We start from the raw sequence: 22,983 nt of genomic DNA, 5'->3' as shown, positions 1-22,983 counted from the left end.
CTTATTAAAGATTCTGGAACAAAGGGAAATTATGTAGTCTAACTATTGCTTTCTTGCTTTTTGTAATCTGCCTTTGCACCAGGGAAATCTCATGCAAGTGTGGGAAACATGTACATGGATGGAATGTACTGAAGGAGGGAATAAGGGAGTGTACAGGAATGATTGATGTCTTTCTTGTGATGTAATGACTCTGTTATCTGATTTTCATTGGCTAACAAAGTTTATAAAGCAATGCTACCAACTTTCTAAGGCGTGGCACTTCTGGATGTAACTCTGCCAGCATTCCAGATTGTTGGCCACCCACCTGCTTAATTTGATCAAATAAAGTGCTGCTTGATCAAGAAGTCTCTGCTTGGGTTATCTGATTAGACTGATATGATATCTCAAGTTCAAGTAATGGACTGGGACCTTACACTTATATAGAAAGTTTCCAGTTTTCCACATAACACTCTGCTTCCAAATATAATACTGTATTGACTGGAATCATGATAATCAAAATGCGACTTACTGGGAGGTCATTAAGCTCAGCACCCTACCCAATATATATTATGAATAAGCCCTTACAAACTAGTTGGAAGACAATGTTCACGAAGAGCGCTTCTGAGCCACCGCAGAGTGCTCTTTAGCAAGCCAAAACTACTTCCTCAGGTATCCCTTGGGAGGTATACGCAGGCGCACCGCCGCAGTGGAGCGCGCGTCTGGCTGCTCCGTGCAGCAGGCGGCGGCTGGCGGAGCACACGTGGGTCGGCGACCAGGCGGCCCGGCGTCTGAGAGAGCAGGGAGTCGGGCGGTGTTGCAGCTCCAGCATGGGTGGCAGCCGGCAGTTTTTAGTGATGCTCTTCGCGGCTTGCCTGCATCTCTACAACTGCAGCTGGTTTAAGCGTGAGTGTCCCGGGACCAAGCGCGTCTGCTTTTAGCTGCATTGCGGCGGCAACAAGGGTCGGGCTGGGAGGAAAGGAAGAAATATTGCGGTGGGGAAGAGTGAGCCTCAGGCATCTGTCCCTAGCGCAGGGGTGACTGCGGCGCATTTGAGCAGGTGGAGATGTTGCCTTTGCACCAGCTGAGGGGATGCTTCTCAGAGACCTTGCTCCCCTAGGTTGCTGAAGGGACCCGAAATACGGTTCAGGCTCCCCTTGAAGAAGTATATATCTTCTGCCGAAGAAGTAGGCAAGGAGTCTGATCTCGGGGTGGGGAAATGGGTGGATGGGAGGGAGTATTCCTGATTGCTGACCCAGTGGGGCTCAGGGTTGAGGCTGACATTCTGGTCAACCATTAGGAAAGGCCTGAGGCTTTTCCACCTTGGCCTCTCCTGTGCCAATAGAAACCAATAAAAAGTGTGCATCAACATTCCAGGGATGGTTTGCAAGGCACCAGGGTTTATATTGGTTTGCCCTCACCTTTCTCTTTTACATCAACTCCAGGCTCTTTGCAGCAAATGACGACTGTCCAATGTGTGGGGCTATAATTTCCATCATCTGTGTTAGTTATGGAGAATGGTACTTGCAATGTTAGCTGTAGTCCCAAAATATCTTGGTTTGGGAAAGAGTGCTGTGAATTCTTTATCAATATTAGTTACAAAGGATTTGTAAAACATTAGGCCTATTCTGGAGCCCTAGTTGGCAGCTTCCCTTTCCCATCCTCTTCCTATTTGCTCAAGCTCTGCAAAATGGTAAGTGTTCCTGGACCATTTCTTTTCTTCCCTTCACTAAGCATCCTATGTAGATACTTCTGTTGACTTTGCATTACTTCACTTTCAAGGCATTTGTTGGAAGAAGGAGAGTTCTGTGCCAGTTTTTGCAAAGGAGGACTTGATTCTACGCAGTTCAAGCAAATTTCTAGAGTGTGGGAGAAGGATCAGATGGCCACCTATTTGTGTCCTTCATTTACTGTTTGAGCCCCTCATATGTGTCAATCTGCCATTATTCTCTTTCTCTCTCAGTGCTACCTCCTTTTCTGATGTCTCATAGATAGGCAGGAGGGAGGGATGAGAAAAGAATAAAGGCAAGAGCAGAGCCTGCAAGGGCGTGTCAGCCACTCTCTGCAGTAGGAGAGGATGAGGGAAAACAACCAGGAGAAGAGGGAGGGAGGGAGGGAGGGAGGGAGGGAGGGAGGGAGCAATGGACAGCACAGGTACTGGATAACTGGATGGAATTTCAGCCTGCTGTTATATTTGTGTTGTTTCACTATCACTGACAGACGTAAACCCTTGCTTTCACACCAAATTACTTTGGTTTTCTTCCCACTGATTTCTAGAAAAAGTATTATATGGGGCATGCTTCATTCTTGAGGAAATCTATATTGTGTAATGCAATGTAATGACAGATTAAAAAGTAAGTCTCCTTCAAGTGAATACTGATTTCATGGATACATTTATGTACTTTTCTCAGCAGCATAGGGGAGTTGAGCCTATGGCCACTTTCTGGGATTTTTTTTTACTTCCCAATCTTGCCTGCAGCTTGGTTTTCTTGGTTAGATCCAAATACTCACTACCCTCAACCTAATTGGCTCCTGGCTTGTCCAGAAAGATGAATTATTCCCATTTTCCTCTGTAGGTCGCTGTGATTATGAATTGGTTGGGCCTCTCTATGTTTGGAATCTTGGTGCATCCTCTCAATCTAGCATCTTCCGTGCTGCTACATTTGCTCGGATTTATGGTAAGTTAATCATGAATAGGCAGAATTCCTGCCTCTCCCGCCCCTCTAATTCTCTCTAGTTTAATATTGCTATAATATACAGCTAAATTAATTCTGTATTACAGATTTCAAAAAGTTCAAAGGAGATTCACAAGCAAAACATGATGACATAATTTATCCTTCTATTTTCATATATGTGCAAAAGTCAAAGATCCACATAGTGAGGCACCATAATAAGACAAAAATCTAACTTTTTAGGATTGAGGGCTTTCAATATCAATTTCCTAGCAGTTGTTTTCTAGCTACTTTTGCTTTGCTTCTTCTGATAGCAGGAATAACTAAACAAATCAGGAAGCCTCCATCTCTGAATCTTTCCTAGAATTGAGAGAGAGTGACTGACCCAAGGTCACCCATCTTGCTTTGTGTCTAAGGCAGGGCTAGAACTCATGATCTAGACAGATGCCTTAACTACTACACTAAACTGGTTCCATTGTTTTCCTAGCAAGCCTGAATTGGGAACCAAGGACAAATCTTTTGCAAATCTACCTTGTGAGGAGACATGAATCAGGCATCATGGTCTAGAATGAGTGAAAAACAAACCATGTATAAAAGTTCTCTGGTTTGGTTAGTTGCTTTGCTTACAGCAGGAGTAGTCAAGCAGAAGATACCAGCATACTTGATCAATCATTGTGATTGCTTGTTATTGACCCAGAATTCCAGACAACAACTGATTCATTTTGTGGCCATGACTCTCTATACCTTTTCCAGAACCTGATGGGGTTAAGACAATGGTGCCTTTGACATCATTCATTGTGGATATTGATGACTTCGGCACTTTAGTATACACCATACTTCCCTGGCACCTGGTAGAATTCCAGGAAAGTCCTTCCAAACTTTCCCCCATCCTCTGTTTCTTGCTGGACTAGGTGGACACAATTATCTGAAATTTTTTTAGAGGAAAAGTAAGAATTAAATATAATATATTTTTTCATTGGTCTCTCATACATTATTTGTGCTGCTAATTAGGGAAGTAGGATTTGGTGTTTTCTCTGAGCTCTTTTAGATAAGGGGATATTGTGTTGATGAGTAATTCTTTAGAATGCACAGACTAATGGCAAAGAGTTTTGAATGGCAGTATATATGTATTATATCAGGAATATAGCTTTTTCTACTTCTATCCCAAACTGTTTCTTCTATATCTCTCTATTCATATTATGTTGTACAGGTGCGGGTGGTTGGTCACCAGATCCTCAAGACAAGCATCCGTGGCTTCAGATTGATCTGACAAGGAAAGCACATATAAAAACCATTGCTACACAGGGGACCTTCAACACCTACAATTGGGTGACACGCTACATTGTCCTCTATGGTGATCATCCCAGCAACTGGAAACCTTATTTCCAACAGGGGAGCAATTGGGTAAGAGAGAATTTGTGACTTCTGCCCTCAGATGGAGAAAGGAGTGCTAGCATGCAGTATAACTGGCCAATTCCATATATTCCTGTATATATTTATATATACATTTATTCATCATCTGTTTCAAGCAGGGATGTAATCCTGATTTGAACTGGATGCCATCAGAAATATTCTGTGGTCCTCCAGGGTAAAATGATATTCCATCATGACTGACTGAAAATCTGGATTTGACTAAAGTATCAGGAGCAGTAATTTTGATGAGCTTTGGTAGAGTATTGTGTTTTTTATATCCTTCTAATTTCTTACCTTCCAATAAATTTGTTTTTAGTCATTTTCTTAAAAATCTTTTACTTATTGTACCTTTCATTTATTGTGGCTGCTATCTCTTGTTTGTGAGTGTCACTTTCCTGTCTTTTATTGGTCCTACCATGTTTTTTTTAACCATGTTAAAACACTTTTTTCTATTCTGCTTTGTTCTGCTTTTTAAAATGTTAGCAATTTTATTATAATCAGATCTACCAAGCTGACTCAATGGGGTCTTTTTGTCGCACATGGGTCAAATATTTAGTTTCTAATAAGGTGTGAATTTAATTTGACACATGCTAACATTATATTATGATAGAATGTATATAATCAATCTTGTTAATATCATAAAATATGTTGTTTTTTCATTACCTGAAGATATAAAAACTAATAACCTGCATGTATCTGAGATTACAATTCCCATTATTTCTTTTACATAGCCACTCATAATGACTGTGCAAAACTTAATCTTTGCAGGAAGTGGCATGCAAATTGTGCAAGCATTTAAAATTAATTCAAGAAAAAAATCACTTAATTTTCTTGTTAATCTAAACTATATTTTATAGTTAATCCAGTGCTTTTCTAGTAAGTCATGCTGCAGTGTAATACTGTGGTTAGGTTATGAACCTAAAATAAGAGAGATCCAGGATCAAGTTGAGATTCCATCACAGCAGTCTATATTTCTTAGCCAATTTTTTCACAGGATGGTTACGAAAATAAATTGGAAGAGGAAGCACTATCCCTGCCACTTGTTGATATAAATCATCAAGTGATATACAATTTGAGACAGTTAAACTTAACATTTTTATTTTGTTTCAGGCTCTCCTTCCAGGTTCTATTCAATCAAGTGGCTGTACCAGACTGATTGTAACCTGCCTTTCTGTTTCCAGAATGAGATTCTAGAATCTGGCTTAATGCCACATAGAACAAGAGTAGACATTTTTTTTGTGTTTGAGACTGCATGTTTTGTTTTAATAATAGTTTGTATTAAAATTTAAAATTACAAAGATAAAAAACTAATGCAAACTAAGGAAAATATAAGCATAAGCAATAAAAAAACAAAGTGCAAAAAAGAGAAAAAAGAAGGGGAGGTATTTCCTTATCACATATCTTTTATCTGCTACCAAATAATAAAACTTCATCTTTCATTTTTAATTAATAAAATCCATTAAGAACTACTAGAAATAACTATAACGATATACTGGTAGTCTTTGACTTATGACAGTAATTGAGCCCCAAATTATTTTGGTCATCAAGCGGCTGTGACTAATTTTATGACTTTTTTGTGACAGTTAGGTGAACAATACAGTCATTAAGTGAGCCCATTATCTGTTTCTTGCTGCAAATTGGAGGTAATGCCAGTTTTCCAGCAAAAAAAGAAGACATAAATTGTAGTCACATGACTTGGGATGCTGCCAATAGCTGCAAATGCAGGCCAGTTGCTAAGTGCTAAAATGCAATCATGTGACTGGGGGTGCATGTTGGAACTTCAAATCTGAGTCACAAGTACCATTTTTTAGTTTCGTTTTAACTGCAATGGTTGTTAAGTGACTGGTTTGTAAATCAAAGACTACCTATACATACTTTAAACCAGTAAATCAATTTTATAATTCTTTACACAATATCTTGTCATTTTTTCTAAAACTGGAAAGGAAAAACCCCATAACTATAAACAATTTTTTAAAACCTCATTATTGAAACTTAATTAAGAAAAAATGATTGAGAACTACTAGAAACAACAAATTAAAATATTAATTTTTAATGATGTCCCACAAATTAATGTCTTATCATCTTTCTTAATCTTTTCTCAATTATGATATCATAGCTTATCACTTTCATCCAATATACAAAGCTTTGTTTTTTTTAACTGACAATTATTTTTTGGGCAAAAAATCATAGCCAATTACAAATATTTTAAAACATGGATTTTCCTATAAAAACTCTAGGGTTATATGTTCTCTGTTTTTAGTGATCTGGCCTCATTACATTTTTTCTGGTACTTATAATATCCTAGTAGAGATAACAATTTGGACAGTATCAAGAACTAGATTTTGCCGATGATAGGCAAAGAATTGAGCACTGTGTGTGTGTGATGGCTAATCATTTTATATACAATTTAATATTGTTTGCCCCTCTGGACCAAACCTCTCTGCTTCTTCTAAAAACAAAGCATCTTTTACTACAAATGTTTTGCCTGGATGATACTTTGCATGAAGATTATATTCATCCTAGAGAACTGTTGCTTCAAACAATCTGCTCATGTTAATCTTCAGTAAGACTAGATGAACATGTAATCCATGAAAACTGAAATTTCCTCCTAGTGTTCAATGAGTGCAGACATTTCCTTTTGGAGCAACTAGATCAGGGGTGTCAAAATGCTGGTCTGTGGGCCAGATGCATCATGCGGAAGCTGCGCCCACCCCAGCTCCAGCAAGGGAAAAAAAGTTATTATACGTTGCAACATATCACATGACGCAGTGAGTTTGACATCCCTGAACTAGATAGTACTAGAAATTCAATAGGGGTTAATAAACATAATCCATGTTGGAAAATCTGGATCTTTCTAATCTGCCGGAGTCCACAAGAAGCATCAAGCAATAAAAATACATGAGCAACTCAAAAATATAAAAGAATTTCATTTACAAGCATATCCTTCTCCTTTTACAGGTCTATGAATATACAAATTGTGTCACATTTCTTGAGCATTGGTGCTATTCATGGACACCAGTCTGTGTTCTGTAATTGTGTTCAATCATTCCTATTTATTAATTTGATTTCTATAGCCACCTATCTCACGTATAACTCTGGGCAGCTTACAATAAAATAGATACAATAAAGTAAATATTTGTTTTTATTGTTTTAACTACTTTATAGTTTTAGAATTATAAACCACCCATAGTCACTTGACTGAGATGGGAGCTATAGAAATTGAATAAATCAATAAATTAAAATAAAATATGAAATAAAAATACATAACAGCTGAGCATTATAAAATAAGCATAAAAAAAATTAAAAAAGCGTTCCCGGTCATACTTTGGCACCAGGCACAGGCACAAACCCAAGCTTTTAGGGCCTTGTGAAAGGCCAGGAAAGAGTAATATAATCTCAGGTGGAATGATGGAATAATGTTCTATAAGGTGGTATTATGGCAGAAAAGATTCTCCTTCTGAGCCTTGCCAGCTCTTGGTACATCTACTCTAGTGTGGCTTTACTTTGTAAAGAACAGCAATGACATTTTAGTTGTATAGAATGCATAGGGAATAGTTTTTTGGATGGAAACATGGTTATATAAACACCATGGAGAGTTACTTCCTCATGACACACTAGGATACTGTAATAGATTCCTGAGCCCATAAAATTGCTTAACTGTCAGTAGCATGTATTTTTAATATTGTTTGAATACTGTCTCTAAAGTACTACTGGCAATATCATGCTTTGCTTGCTTGATCTGCAGGCAATGTAATAGGAGATGAAGCAAGTCCTAGAAATATTTATAGATGGATTCTGAATCCATTTTTGTCAGCCTCGCTAGGTGAATCAAAGCAGGAAATCAACTCCACAGAAAGCTAAACATACTTTTTAACTAATATTGTCTTGCAAGTCTGATTGTGCTCTACCTCCTTTTCCTTCTCTTTATAATTTAATGAATTAGAGGTATCTGCCTGATTCATTTTCAAATGCAGTATTAGTCTTGTTCTGGACTTAAAAATAGTTTTAGCCCCTTTTGCCCTGAAGTAAACTCCCTGGGTTTTTCTGACAAATTTTTTCTTCCTTCACACAGTTTTATAAGTTTTTGACTTAGCTTTTAATCATACTCCATTGTCATTGATTTATAAAGATGTTTCCTATAACTTGGCAGAAACATAACTTGCATACAATTATTCTCCCAAATAAGTGCTCAATGGATCTGTTTTTTTTTTGCACTCTTTCATTGCTCAAATACAACATAATTTGTTCCATATTCCTACATTTATGACACTTAGCAATCATACAAACATATCCTAAGCCTTTTTATGTATCTTTTGCCCAATAAATATCCCTCATGCCCTTAAATTGGATAAATATAGTGCCTTAATCATGAGGTAAAGTTTTTCTTGCCTGGGTTCTTATCAGCATTCCTTTTTCATATCAATCTGGGTGGCTAGTGCTCCATTAAGGTTTCTTGATCTTAGCCCTGGGCTGGCCCTGATCTCTCAAGCTTTGTTATCATCTGCATAGCTTCTTCCAGATTGAAGTTCTTTGGGATAAATCATTATCCTAAATGTCTATATTCACTATGTCTTGGATAGCTTCATTTTTGTAATGTCATAGAAAGCTAAAGTCATAGCTTTCTCATTCAGCTACCTTATCCAGGCTTAGTAGGTTCCCCAGTTGCAGTATTCTTTGGTGGAAGCAAACCTACTCATGACTTAGTTTTGTCTTGCATATTCATTTCCAGTACCCTAAAAGCAGAAGGTTTCAAAATATGGTCTGCTTTTCTGGCCCCATGACGGAAAGGAGAGCACTGGAATAGTGTTTTTATTGGGCCCAAGAAATGTGTCTTCTCTGTTGTGATATCTGCCCCCCCCCCCAAATAATATCCTCCTATGGAAGAATAATGAAATATCCACAGTAGAAGATAGGATTATAAAATTGATGGAGCTTACGGAAAACGCAAAACTGACAGTTTGCTTATGGAAAAATCTGTTTTACTTATTTTTCTTTCAATTTTAATATTTTTATTATGTTGAAAACCTCTAATAAAATAATAGTGAAAAGAATGTAATTTATTTATAATAACATTATTAAATAATTCTATTTTTAGAAACATCTATCTTTTATGGTTTTATTGCTTTTAATGTTGTAAGCTACCCAGAATCCCTTTGAAGAGTGGCAAACAAATTTAATAAATAAATAAATAAATAAATAAATAACAGTTGGTGCATCCTATCTTGCCATAGTAAGAATTCTGGCATATGATACTGTACTTATTTGCAGCATACAGAAGAATGATTCTATATGACTGATTGCTACAAGAGCATAAACCAATAAACATTCAAGGTGTCTGGTATACGGATATCTCCCATTTCCTGTGTAGCCCTCTTGCCTTCCCTGCTACTACCAACAGTTAAATTACTGTTTAGGCTGGCTCACAGCTCCCTGAGCTGGGGGTTGCTTCAGAGATCAGCTTGTACAGGGTAGTAAGTCCTATTTGGAGGAAAAAAAAACATTCTCACATAGCTCAAAGTGGATTAATTCTAGAAGACAGTATATAAGACTGGACCTGGGGGGGAGGAATTAATAAATGATGGACCCCTTGCGGGATTATCTGAATGTGCCACTGTCAGATGTCAGATTGTATCCTGGGTCAAAATAAGAGTGAAAATACTGTAACATATGTACTGTTAAGGATAACAAATAGGATTACAGTTGCTTCTGATCTCATTTGGGAATCAAATGAAAACATAATAAAAAGAGAAAGGAAAGAAAGAAGATGGAAGGAAGGAAAGGAAGGAAAAGAAAAGAAAAAGAAAAAATAATGTACACAAAATAAAAAAGGATGCAACAAGAAATTGGCATGTTTATGCCTCAATGAGGTAATCATAGTCTGTTTTCATAAGAAAGCTTAGCTAACTCTTTGTTTTTCATTTTTCTGGGCTTTTTAAAGAAATATGTACAGAGAATTCTTCACTGGTTAGGGTCAGATCTCATTACAAAGTTCACAAATCCATCATCCACAGTTTATTTTGTTTAGTACAAGGGTGGGCAAATTAAGACTTCAGAACTATATAGGTAGTCCTTATGATCATGGTTTATAGCTTAGTGTTATATGAAGCCAGCCAAACCTTACTGACTTACTCAGAGAAACATGATAAAAGTCTATGACTAGTTTGAACAAGACTTGGAAAACAAAGAAAAGAAAGAAAATTTTGTTCCACTCCATTCTGCCAATAACTGCCCAGGGGCATATCATCCAAGGGTACAACCCTTATTCTTGCGGGGAGGGGGAGGGGGGAAGCCTTTGATTCTCCTGTTTTAGCAGAAACAATCTACAGTGGGTTTAGACTCACATGCTCTCTACTGAATTACTCTTGCAGATAAGAAAAAACATTGGAAGTTTTCACTTCTGTTTTTGCAGAGTCGAGCTCATCATTTTTATTGGAATTTTGAATCATGGTTTGTTGAATACTTCATGGTGATGCATCATACTAAGCCAGTGTTTCTCAACCTTGGCAACTTTAAGATGGTGGTGGGGCTTCAACTTCCAGAATTCCCACCCAGTCATGCCTTAAAGTTGCCAAGATTGAGAAACAATGTATACTGCTAAACCATTAATAAAATATTTATAAGTGAGCAATACAGCAGGAAATCTATAATAAACTGGAATGATAAACTGAACTAATTTTATCATTAAAGCGATTAAATTAACTATATTCTGATAGGTAACTGATCAAGGAATAAAAGAAATGACAGAAAAGGGACAATGGAAAGAAGGAGAGGAGTACTCTTAGATTAATTACCCATTATTATTGCTTTTGATCTTCTTCAGAATGAGAAGTGGCTAATTATAAATTAAAGGTTTTGCAATGCAGTTCTCATATTGCACAGACCCCTAACATAATGTAGCTTAATGTAATTCTGAGGCAGTCCATTATAGGTGGCTCAGGAAGCTATAATTTTAAAAATCCTTATATGGTATTATATATGAGCACAGTCTAGAATTTTGTGTGTGTGTGTATGTGTGTGTGTGTGTGTGTGTTTGTATGTCTGTGTCTTATCTTTGTGTGTATAGGTGTATAAAAATATAATGGATGCATGCAATGTATGAACTCAATATGAAAGAAGATTGTCTAGGAGCTGCTATTTAACTTCTGGAATTTTCTTCAAGTACTGATTTACTACAACAAATCTTAGTAGACATAGTTACTTTTCAAACTATAGGTTAGTTTGGAATCACAGAGTAATAATAGCACTTAGACTTATATACCACCTCATAGTGCTTTATGGCACTCTTTGGATATAGAGTCATTATATTGCCCTCAACAATCTGAGTCCTCATTTTACTGACCTTGAATCAACTTTGAGCCCCTCAGGATCAAACTCCTGGCTGTGGGCAGAGTTAGCCTGTAGTACTGCATTCTAACCACTGTGCCATCAGGGCTTCTAAGTAGAACAGACTATTAGGGATACCAAGTCTGACCTTGCTTCCTGCAGGTATCTGGTCCAATCTTTGTTCTTGATAAAGGGGTCTCCAGTTTCTGACTGAACAGACCCAATTCAAGCATGTCCCATAAAGGACTCTGAGATTTAGCCAGACAGGCACATGTGGGAAAATCCAAACCTTCCCTTTCTACAGGATGAATACCCAGGGTGGGGCTCAGGAGGAGATAGAAAGCAGGTTTAAAATTTTAAACTATGTCTAATTTAATGAAGAGAAGGACTAGGGGTGACATGATAGCAGTGTTCCAATATCAGGTTGCCACAAAGAAGAGGGAGTCAAGCTGTTCTCCAAAGCACCTGAAGGCAGGACAAGAAGCAATGGATGGAAATTAATCAAGGAGAGAAGCAACTAAAACTAAGGAGAAATTTCCTGACAGTTAGAACAATTAATTAGTGGAACAATCTGCCTCCAGAAGTTGTGAATACTCCAACACTAGAGGTTTTTAAGAAGAGATTGGACAACTATTTGTCTGAAATAGTATAGGGCAGTGATGGCAAACCTTTTAGAGACCGAGTGCCCAAAAACTGAGCCCGCCCCCATTCCACCCCCTGCCCTGCCCCCGCTCCGCCCCCATCCCGCCTGCCTGCAGGGCCACTCACTGCCTCCAGGGCCAGCCGCAGATCACCCAGCAGCACCATGGCAGCCACGCCCTCTGCCCGCACCCTGCAGCATCAACTGTGTGCGATGGGTTGTGAGGGCAGAGTCTTGCTATGCTGCCTGGCTGCCATGTCCTTGGCTGCGCTGCTCTGCATGGGCCACACTCGGGTGAGTCTCCTTCAGGGGGGCTGCTGGAGAGGAGGGGGTAGTGGGTGGAGGCAAGACTGGGGCAACGGCACGTGTGTCCACAGAGAGGGCTCTGAGTGCCGCTTCTGGCACCCATGCCATAGGTTCACCACCACTGGTATAAGGTTTTCTGCCTGAGCAGGAGGTTGGACTAGAAGACCTCCAAGGTCCTTTCCAACTCTATTGTTGTTGTTGTTACATTTTCCACCTTGAAACAGATTTTTTGCTCATTTGTGTGTAAAGAGAGTAAGAAAGAAGATTAATTCTAAAAAAATTCAGTTTTCATTTGAACTCAAAGTAAATTATTAATATTAATTTGCTGCTTGATAGTTTTGAGAAGAAAGATGCAATGATTAAAGATAGATTTTCCTTATCTTTTTTTTTGCTCTACCCAATATGTATTAAAATAAATTTTTCAACACAAAACACATTCAGTTCTTGTTGGTCCTTTGCTATAATGAATTTAATACACATTGAAAACTTATTTTAGAATCTGTAAAAAACTTTTGTGATGAGAATGGATTATATAAGGAAATACCATAAAGTGAGAAATTTATTCCTTTTATTTCATTGTATTAAACTGTGTCTGGCTTATAACAACTGGCACAAGCTCTTCCCTAAGTGATTATCCATATCTTTTATAAGTTCGGGCTGCATGTGAAATATGAACTGTTTCTTACCTCTTGTTGGTCTCTGATTCCCCCCCCCATTTGTGAAAACCAAGATTTCTTATGCAATATTAAAAATCCAAGCATTTTTAGCCACATCCAGAGTAGCATTTCCAACTCTTGCTTTTCTTTTTTCTGACCTAGACATTTTTTGGCAATGTAAATTCTAGTGGTGTGGTCAGCCATGACCTACATTACCCCATTTTGGCTCGCTATCTCCGGATCATTCCTGTGGCTTGGAACCCACAGGGCACTATTGGCTTACGAGTAGGCCTTTATGGATGCTACTATGGTAAGTGATTCTGCTGAGAATAATGTCCTTTAGCTGAAATTTGGAAACAAAAAATGGCTGGAAATATGGAAGGTGTAAGGCAAAATTTATTCTCACCCCCTCCCTTTTCATGAAAAGTGAAGTGAGAGGGATGCAGGTGGAATTTGAAGTGCTTTTTTTCTGTTTACATCACTTAGGGAGAAACTAAAAATAATATATGAAACAGATGTGTTTTTTAAGGCAGAAATGCAAAAATATCTTTAGATAAATTTTTGAGACACCTTTTCAGCCTTTTGTTTTGAAGCAAAATTATGATTGCCAGATTTATTTTGCCATTTTTCTTCTTAAACTCTGAGAGTAAAAAAAGAGGATGGAAAGAACTTGTTTTCAAATTGTATTTTTCCAAGAGGATGTTTTGGTCAGAGTGAGACCAGGTAAGATGGGGAGCAACTGGGACTCGGGAAATTGTGTTGCATTGTGAAGAACAGGGAAAACGTGATCCCTGACCTCAGCCTCTTCAGAAGTTTCAGACATGCAAGCTTAGCATTCGTCTTATTTGGGATTATACTGGTTATGATGAGCTGGTGGTCACTTGGGAAAAGAACTTGATTTGTGATAACTGTACATTGGTTCTTTCCTGCAGATTCTGAAATCTTATATTTTGATGGGGATGATGCCATTTCTTACCAGTTTCGCAGCAAAAAAGTTCGTTCCACTGAAGACATCATTGGGTTCAACTTCAAAACAATGGAACGTGAGGGCATCTTAATGTATGCAGCAGGATCTCAGGGAGATTACATCAGTGTGGAACTGCAGCAAGCCCAGCTGGGTCTGAGCATAAGTCTTGGTGAGATCAGAAGGAAGAATCATGTGCTTGGTAGCTGCCAGGATTCTTTGTTAATATGTCAGAGAAGGAGGGAAAATGCTGATATAATTGATAAGCAAGTCAGAAGAGAAGCAATCACCTTTCTTTCAAGTTTGAATTAAGGCGAAATGTGCTTCTGAAATGTGGCGTATATCTCTATCCCAAGCAGCAGGAGTTTTAGAGTCACATTTCTGGGGATTGGGATGGGTGAAGTCATGGGAACTGTGCATTGTTTTATTATACCAGCTGCAAATTACAGTCAAGCAGACTTCAGAACCAATGAACATACCCACCAAATCTATAACTTGTCTCCAAAAATGCAGTTACAGCCCACCTTTATTTTATTTACTGCTAATTCTCTGTTTTGCAGTATGTCAGTTTCTAAATTAAGATTTTAATACTTTTAAAGACTCATTTTCTTCCTCTTAAACACTTGTGCATCTTTTCTTTGCTCTCATGCACTCCAAGTATACTGGAGCTGAATCAGGATTGTGACTTCCAGAATTTCCAATCAACTGTTTCATTTGGAAACTTTGATATTTTGGGGAGTACCAATATATCTGAAAGACCCATGTTGAGAAGATTCAGTGTAAAGATTCAAAGTAAAGGCAGGATAGACCTCAAAGCATATTTCACTCTTCATCATTTCATTGAAATCAATATTCAAAACAATAAGTTAAAAATCTGAATAAGTAGGCTATGATTTTATTGATCGTATTTAAAGGACAGATGGTGTACGGAAACTTGGATGAAACCCACAAATGGAACCCACAGCTAGAGGGATTCAAATTATTTAAAAGAAACAGACCAAATAAAAGAGGAGGTGGAGTTGCTCTCTATATAAAAAATAACTGCATCTCTACAGAAATAGAGCACAACAATGATGAAAACTGTCTTGAATGCATTTGGCTCAATATAAAAGGAGAAAAAATGACATTGCCATAGGTGTATACTATAGGCCACCTTACCAAATAGAAGTAATAGATGAACTTTTTACTAGTCAGTTAAATAAGGTATGTAGGAAGCACATCACAAGAGTAATGGGGGATTTTAATTACCTTGATATCAACTAGGAGACAAACTCTGCACCAAGCGGAAGATCAAACAGATTCCTGACAAACCTAGCAGACAACTTTGCCTTCCAAAAAGTAGAGAAGGGAACTAGGGGATCAGTCAAGTTGGAATTAATTCTCACTAACAGAGATGAAATGATAGAAGGTGTTGAAACCAAAGGAACCTTGGCGGCGGGGGGGGGGGATGACCATGCAGTATTGGAATTTAACATTATGCGAGCACAAGCAATAGGACAGACAAACTAGAGTGTTGGACTTTAAGAGAGCTAATTTCAACAAATGTAGACAGCTTGGGAAGGATTCCATAGATGAGAATCCTCAAGGGAAAAACAACTGAAGAAGCTTGGGAAATTTTGAAAAGTGAGATAATAAAAGTCCAGTCTAGCACAATACCAACAAAGAAGAAAAATAACAGCTCTCAAAAGAAACCAGCATGGCTGCATAAAGAACTCTCTGATAAATTGAAAGATAAAAAGGACAAATATAAAAAGTGGAAAGAAGGGCACATAACTAAGGCAGAATATCAGCAAATAGCCTGAGCCTGCAAAGATGAAGTGAGGAAAGCTAAGGCTCAAAATAAACTAAGGCTTGCAACAAAAGTCAAAAATAACAAAAAAAAAACCCCTTCTTTCAACATGTAAAAAACAAGAAAACAGATAAGAAAATGATTGGTCTATTAGTGGGAGAAAGTGGCAAGAAGGTGACAAGCAATGGAGAAAGCAGAACTACTCAATTCATTTTTTGCATCCATATATGCACAAAGGGAAAAAGTAGTTCAACCTATCAAAAACAGTACCATAAAAAACAGATTAGAAACACAAGTTAAGATAGGCAAGAAAATTGTAAGTGAGCACCTGTCCACCCTAGATAAGTTCAAATCACCAGGACCAGATGGACTACACCCCAAAGTTCTGAAGGAACTGGCAGATGTGATCTCAGAACCACTGAACTGTATCTTTGAGCACTGGGGAATTACCAGAGGATTGGAAAAGAGCTGATGTAGCTCTCATCTTCAAACAAGGAAAAAATGGATCCAGGAAACTACAGACCTATCAGCCTGACCTCAATACCTGGGAAGATCCTGGAAAAGATAATCAAGAAATGAACCAACGAACTAGAGGCAAACAAAGTCATTACTAAAAGCCAACATGGGTTTATCAAAAACAGATCATGCCAGATAAATCTTATTGCATTCTTTGACCAAGTGACAAAATTAGTAGACCAGAGGAATGCTGTGGATATAATTTACTTGGACTTCAGTAAGGCATTTGATAAAGTAGACCACAACCTACTATTTGATAAGATAGAAAAATGTGGGTTAGACAGCATCACCACCAGATGGATTCATAGCTGGCTGACTAACCGTACTCAGCATATGGTCCTCAATGGAACTGCATCTACATGCAGGGAAGTGGGTAGTGGGGTGCCCCAGGGCTCTGTTCTGGGCCCAGTACTCTTCAACATCTTCATCAATAATTTGGATGAGGGGATAGATGTGGAACTCATCAAATTTGCAGATGACACCAAGCTGGCAGGAATAGCCAACACTCCAGAAGATAGGCTTAAGATACAGAAGGATCTTGACAGATTTGAACATTGGGTGCTATCTAACAAAATGAAATTCAGATGTGGAAAAAGTAAGGTTCTATATTTAGGTAAGAAAAGTCAAATGCACAGGTAGAGTATAGGTGGTACCTTGCTCAATAGTAGCATCTGTGAGAGGGATCTTGGGAGTCCTAGTAGACAATCACTTAAATATGAGCCAGCAGCGTGCTGCAGTGCCAAAAAGGCCAATACAGCGCTAGGCTGCATTAACAGATCACGTGAAGTGTTAATACCACTTTACAATGCCTTGGTAAGGCCATCCAGGTTTGGTCACCATGATGTAAAAAAGATGTTGAGATTCTAGAAAGAGTAGAGAAAAGTGAAATAAAGATGATCAGGGGACTGAAGGCTAAAACATATAAGGAACGGTTGCTGGAATTGGGTGTCTAGTCTAATGAAGAGAAGGACAAGGGGTGACATGATAGTAGTGTTTCAATATCTCGGGCTGACACGAAGAGGGAGTCAAGCTATTCTTCAAAAGCACCTGAAGGCAGAACAAGAAGCAATGGATGGAAAGTAATCAAAGAGAGAAGCAACCTAGAACTAAGGGAAAATTTTCTGACAGTTAGAACAATTAATCAACAACCTGCCTCCAGAGGCTGTGAATTCTCCAACACTGGAAGTTTTTAAGAAGAGACTGAACAGCCATTTGTCTGAAATGGTATAGGGTTTTCTGCCTGAGCAGGGGGTTGGACTAGATGATCTCCAAGATCCCTTCCAAATTTTTATTACTACTACTACTACTACTACTACTACTACTACTACTACTACTATTATTATTATTATTATTATTATTATTATTATGGATCATCGCACAGTCAGCCAGATGTTCAGACTGGATTTGGTATTTTGTATACCTATCGAGTCCTTACCAAGGACCTCGGATAGGCAGATGTGGATGTTTGATGGTATTACAGATATCGTCGGAGGATGGAAGCAGTTCTTAGTAAGGCCGCCTTTTGCAATTGACTAATGGCAAATTTGTCAATGCCAATGGTGTTCAAGTGGTGCTCCAGTTGTTTTGGGATTGCACCCAAGGCACCTATTACTGTTGGTACTACCCTTGCTTGCTTTTGCCACAGTCTTTGTATTTCTATTTGTAGGTCTTTTTATTTTGTTATCTTCTCCAGTTCTTTCTCGTCTACTCTGCTGTCTCCAGGTACTGCCACAGCCACTATCCAGATTTTTTTTTTTCTTATCGACAGTTGTTAAGTCCGGGGTGTTATGTTGCAGGTGCTTGTCTGTTTGAATTCTGAAGTTCCAGAGCAGTTTAACTTTATCATTTTCTATGACTTTCTCTATTTTATGATCCCACTAGTTCTTGCTTACAGGCAAATGATATTTCTTGCACCTCTTCCAATGCACCATTGTTGCTACTTTGTCATGCTGCTTGTAGTCAGTCTGTGCGATCTTCTTGCAGCAGCTTACCAGGTGGTCCACTGTTTTTTCAGCGTGTTTGCATAGGTGGCACCTACTGTCTGTTGCTGTCTTCTCAATTTTGGCTTTATATGCATTTGTCCTTAAGGCTTGGTCTTGTACAGCCAGAATTAGTCCCTCGGTCTCTTTCTTCAATTTTCCTGCTCTTAGCCATTGCCAGGTCTTGTTATTATCTGCTTTCCCAGCTATTTTTTTAATGTACTGGCCATGTAGTGCTTTGTCTTCCCATGCCTCTATTCTGTTCTTCATTTGGTCTTTCTTGTAGGCCAGTTTGGTTTCTCCAGTAGTCAGTAAGCCTTCCTGATATACTAATTTCAGTGCATCTTCATCACTGTCCTTCAGATATTCTTCCAAAGACATTTTTTCTTGTTCAACCATCTGATGTACTTGCAGCATTCCACGCCCATCTATTTGCCTTGGTAGATAGTCTGTCAATGTCACTTCATGGATGAAGGACATGATTCATTGTCATTATTCTTTTGGTCTTCCTATCTACTGCTTTTAGTTCTGCTTGAGTCCAGTCCACTATTCCAGCTGTGTATCTAATAACTGGAATTGCCAAGGTGTTGATTGCCTTTATGGTATTTCCTCTATTGAGTTTGGACTTTAAGATCTTCTTCACTCTCTTGATGTATTCACTTCTAATCTTTTTCTTGATTTCAGTGTGCTTGATGTTGTCAGCTTAAAGGATACCCAAGTATTTGTAGTAATCTTCCTCATCCAGACTCTGGATGCTGGAATTGGGTATGTCTAGTTTAATGAAGAGAAGGACAAGGGGGGACATGATAGCAGTGTTCCAATATCTCAGCCGCTGCCACAAAGAAGAGGGTGTCAAGCTATTTTCCAAGGCGCCTGAAGGCAGGACAAGAAGCAGCGGGTAGAAACTAAGCAAGGAGAGAAGCAACCTAGAACTAAGAAGAAACTTCCTGACGGTTAGAACAATTACCCAGTGGAACAACCTGCCTCCAGAAGCAGTGAATGCTCCAACTCTGGAGGTTTTTAAGAAGAGACTGGACAGCCATTTGTCCGAAATGGTATAGGGTTTCCTGCCTGAGCAGGGGGTTGAACTAGATGACCTCCAAGGTCCCTTCCAACTTTACTATTATTATTATAATGTTATTTTCGTGGGGCATCTTGATTCCTTCAGTTTTCACTATTTTTCCTTGTTTGATAGTAAGTGTGGCATACTTGTCCAAGCCAAACTCCATTGCAATATCTTGACTATATATATATGGACATGTTGAGCAGCAATTCTATTTCAGATGATGTTTTTCCATACAGCTTCAGATCATCCATGTAAAGGAGGTGGGATAGTCTGGCAGATGTTTTTGATGTTTGATAGCCATATCCTGAGTTATTCAGTATTGTTGACAGAGGAAAAAGTGCAATAACAAATAGTAATGATAATAATGAATCTCCTTGAAATATTCCTCTCTTGATGATAACTTCTCCCAGTCTCTCACCATTGACCTGCAACTGTGTCTTCCATTGTGCCATCGATCTTTGCACAAATTTTCTCAAGTTTCTACTTACTCCTGTTATTTCTAGGCACTTGATTATCCAGTCATGTGGCAGAGAGTCAAATGCCTTTTTGTAGTCAATCCATGCCACACTCAGGTTGGTCTTCCTTTTCTTGCAGTTTTCCAAGATCATTTTGTCTTTTAGGAGTTGATCTTTTATTCCTCTGCTGTTGGGGCGGTTTCCTTTCTGCTCAGGTGGAAAGAGATTGTTTTCAATTAGATGTTGTTGTACTGCATCAGCTATCACACCAGTTAGCAATTTGAAAGTTGTTGGTAAACAGGTAATTGGCCTGTAGTTGCCTGGTGTTCCCCCTTTTGCTGGATTTTTCATTATTAGATAAGTTTTCCCAGTTGTTAGCCACTTTTCAATTTCTCCTCCTTGTAGTATATTGTTGAATTGCTTGGCAATGAGTGGATGTATAACAGTTAGATGTTTTAACCAAAACCCATGCAGTTCATCTTCACCTGGTGCTGACCAATTTTTGATTTTCCTTGCTCTTTTTTCTACCCTTTTTGTTGTTATTACTAGTTCTTTCATTTCAACTTCGGTTTTATTTGCATCCACCTCTTTTAACCAAGCCGCATCCTTGTATTTCTTTGGGTTATCCCATATCTGCTTCCAGAACTGCACTGTTTCTTCCTTGTCAGGTATTGACTGATTCATTGCAGTTTCTCCATTGATGGATTGGTAGAAACATTTCTGATTGGATTGAATTTGGAGGTTCTGTCTATAGTTTGCAATTCGAGCTTCATATCTACTGATTTTCCTAGCTATAGCTGTTATTTGTTGTTTTATTATTTCCAGTGCTTCCTTGATCTTCCTTGTTTCTAAGTGGTATTTCTTGATTAGGTATTCTTTGGTCTTCTTGTTCTTCAGCTTCTTTTCTTTCATCTGTTCTAGCTTGCTTGCATTTGATCTTAACTTGCTGATCTTATTTTCTAGTCTAACCTTCCATTTTTGTGGTGCACTGTTTGTTTGTTTTTCTTTTTTGTTGATTTTGCATCCCAGGTATTCAGTTATAACTGCAGCTGTGCTGTACATTAGTTGGTTTACTTCTTGCAATGAATTTGTGCTTATACTTGATATTGCAGTATTTGCATCTTTTAATGCTTGTGCTAGCTGTTTCTTTGGAACAAGCTTCAATGCAGGTAGCCTTATTCTGTTATTTTTGTGCTGTTCTAGATGCTCAGTTATTCTTTGTTTCAATTTTTTTATTTCTTTAGTTAGAGGGTTTTGTTCTTCCTGAGAAAGAGGTGCCTGGTTTCCAAATGAGAACAGTTGTATATCTCTGCTGGATTCCTTCACTGCCAACTCCCCCTGGTTTGCCTCTACATTCTGAATTACTTCTGGCAAGACTTTGATTTCTTTGTCCTGGGTAAACCTTTGCAGTTCGTCCAATTCTGTTTCTGTGAATACTTTATTTCCTATTATAAATCGGCGTTGATCTGCTAGTCTCTGTTCTGTTATTTCTGATTCTGGAAGTTGTTCTTTCCAGAACTGGTGCATTCGTTTTAGATATCCTCTTCTTTTTGGACTTGATCTGTAGTAACAGATCATTATTTCTTTGTTTTCAGTCACTGTGTATCTGCGACGGGTAAACACCTTTTCTTCCAGTAGTGCTGCAGCTGCTGGCCTTGGTTGCTCAGCCAACAGTCCTGGGTCCTGTAACCCATTTTTCACCAGATATCCAGGAACTCCAATATCTAGCGCAGACCTTGTTACACGCGTGAAATCCGAGCCGGTATGGCATTCTGAAATTTATGTCTCACCATATTTTTTATGGGAGAGACACTCTTTGTCTGACACCTCTGATGAGACCTGTCCAGTATGGTTGAACCTCTGGCATAGCTCTCATCTTCCTCAGAGTACACAAGCCCCATAACCCCATCAACTCCATTATTATTATAGATTATTGCACAGTCAGCCAAATGTTCAGACTGGATTTGGCATTTTGTCTACCTATTGAGTCCTTACCAAGGACCTGGGATAGGCAAATGTGGATGTTTGATGGTATTACAGATATCATCGCCGGATGGAGGTAGTTTCTAGTAAGGCTGCCTTTTGCAATTGACTAATAGCGAATTTGTCAATGCCAATGGTGTTCAAGTGGTGCTCCAGTTGTTTTGGGATTGCACCCAAGGCACCTATTACTATTGGTACTACCCTTGCTTTTGCCACAGTGTTTCTATTTCTATTTGTAGGTCTTTGTATTTTGTTATCTTCTCCAGTTCTTTCTTGTCTATTCTGTTAGCTCCAGGCACTGCCACGTCCACTAGCCAGACTTTTTTTTCTTTCTTATTGACAATTGTTAAATCTGGAGTGTTATGTTGCAGGTGCTTGTCTGTTTGAATTCTGAAGTTCCAGAGCAGTTTAACTTTATCATTTTCTATGACTTTCTCTATTTTATGATCCCACCAGTTGTTATTGTTGTTGTTGTTATTATTATTATGGATCATCGCACAGTCAGCCATTTTGATGATGATGATGATGATGATGATTATATGGGCTTGACTTGAGTTAGGTAAGAGTAGGGTTTATAATTGGTTTCATCCCAAGGTCCAAAGGACATTTGCGAATCCCCCAAAGGCTAGCTGTTTCTCCAGGGAAAAAAGATGTCATCTTAATTTAGCCCTTTAATTCCTTTGAATATGCCAGCCATACCATGAATGAAGGAATAAAAGTGAATCTTTTTTTTCTGCTACTTAGTCTAAGGCAGGGGTGTCAAACTCCTGGTCCATGGGCCGGATGCATCACAGTGAAACCGCGCCCAGCACATTGCCGGCAATGGCAAAAAAGTCACGATATGTCACGACATGTCACGTGACGTTTCGAGTTTGACACCCCTGGTCTAAGGTTTTTGTTTAAATTGGGGATTAAAGCACTTCCCACCTACTAGGCCCAGTAGAGGTTTTCAGGTGATAATATTCCATGTGAACATATAACTTATTGCCTGCTTCTTTGTAGCAATGGAATCAGGCAGTATGAACTCAATGTGTTCAAGCCATTTAACTGTGACAGCTTATTTAAAGACATGATTTACCACAATTTTTAATGTTGGTGTTGTGTTGGAGGAAGGCCAAAAGGCAGGGCAGAGAGGGTGAAAATAACTTTAAGTAAGTTTAGTCAAAGAGTGGAAGAAAACCTCCCCACAACAAGCATGTGCCAATGCCATTACATGTAGGAATGGAATACAGGAGTGATGTACTA

At 38.6% G+C, this 22,983-nt stretch overlaps 1 protein-coding gene across 4 annotated transcripts in view; it reads left to right on the top strand.

The window, feature by feature from the left end:
- The window catches only part of CNTNAP1 (contactin associated protein 1), an 84,647-nt gene that overhangs the window by 22,146 nt on the left and 39,518 nt on the right, over positions 1-22,983 (top strand). For 3 of the 4 annotated variants that reach the window (XM_039327682.1, XM_039327681.1, XM_039327684.1), the window contains 4 exons: positions 2,553-2,654; positions 3,859-4,052; positions 13,149-13,296; positions 13,919-14,122. In XM_039327682.1, the coding sequence (XP_039183616.1) occupies positions 2,553-2,654; positions 3,859-4,052; positions 13,149-13,296; positions 13,919-14,122 (648 nt within the window). Of the gene's footprint in view, positions 1-735; positions 883-2,552; positions 2,655-3,858; positions 4,053-13,148; positions 13,297-13,918; positions 14,123-22,983 lie in introns of those variants that run through there. The other variant, XM_039327683.1, reaches the window with a different exon arrangement.

The sequence above is a fragment of the Crotalus tigris genome, unplaced genomic scaffold (assembly GCF_016545835.1).
Source record: "Crotalus tigris isolate CLP2741 ecotype Arizona unplaced genomic scaffold, ASM1654583v1 scf7180000024364.846960, whole genome shotgun sequence".
NCBI lineage: Eukaryota > Metazoa > Chordata > Lepidosauria > Squamata > Viperidae > Crotalus > Crotalus tigris.
Note: the sequence above shows the minus strand (reverse complement) of the source record. Positions and strands in the feature narration are given on the sequence as shown.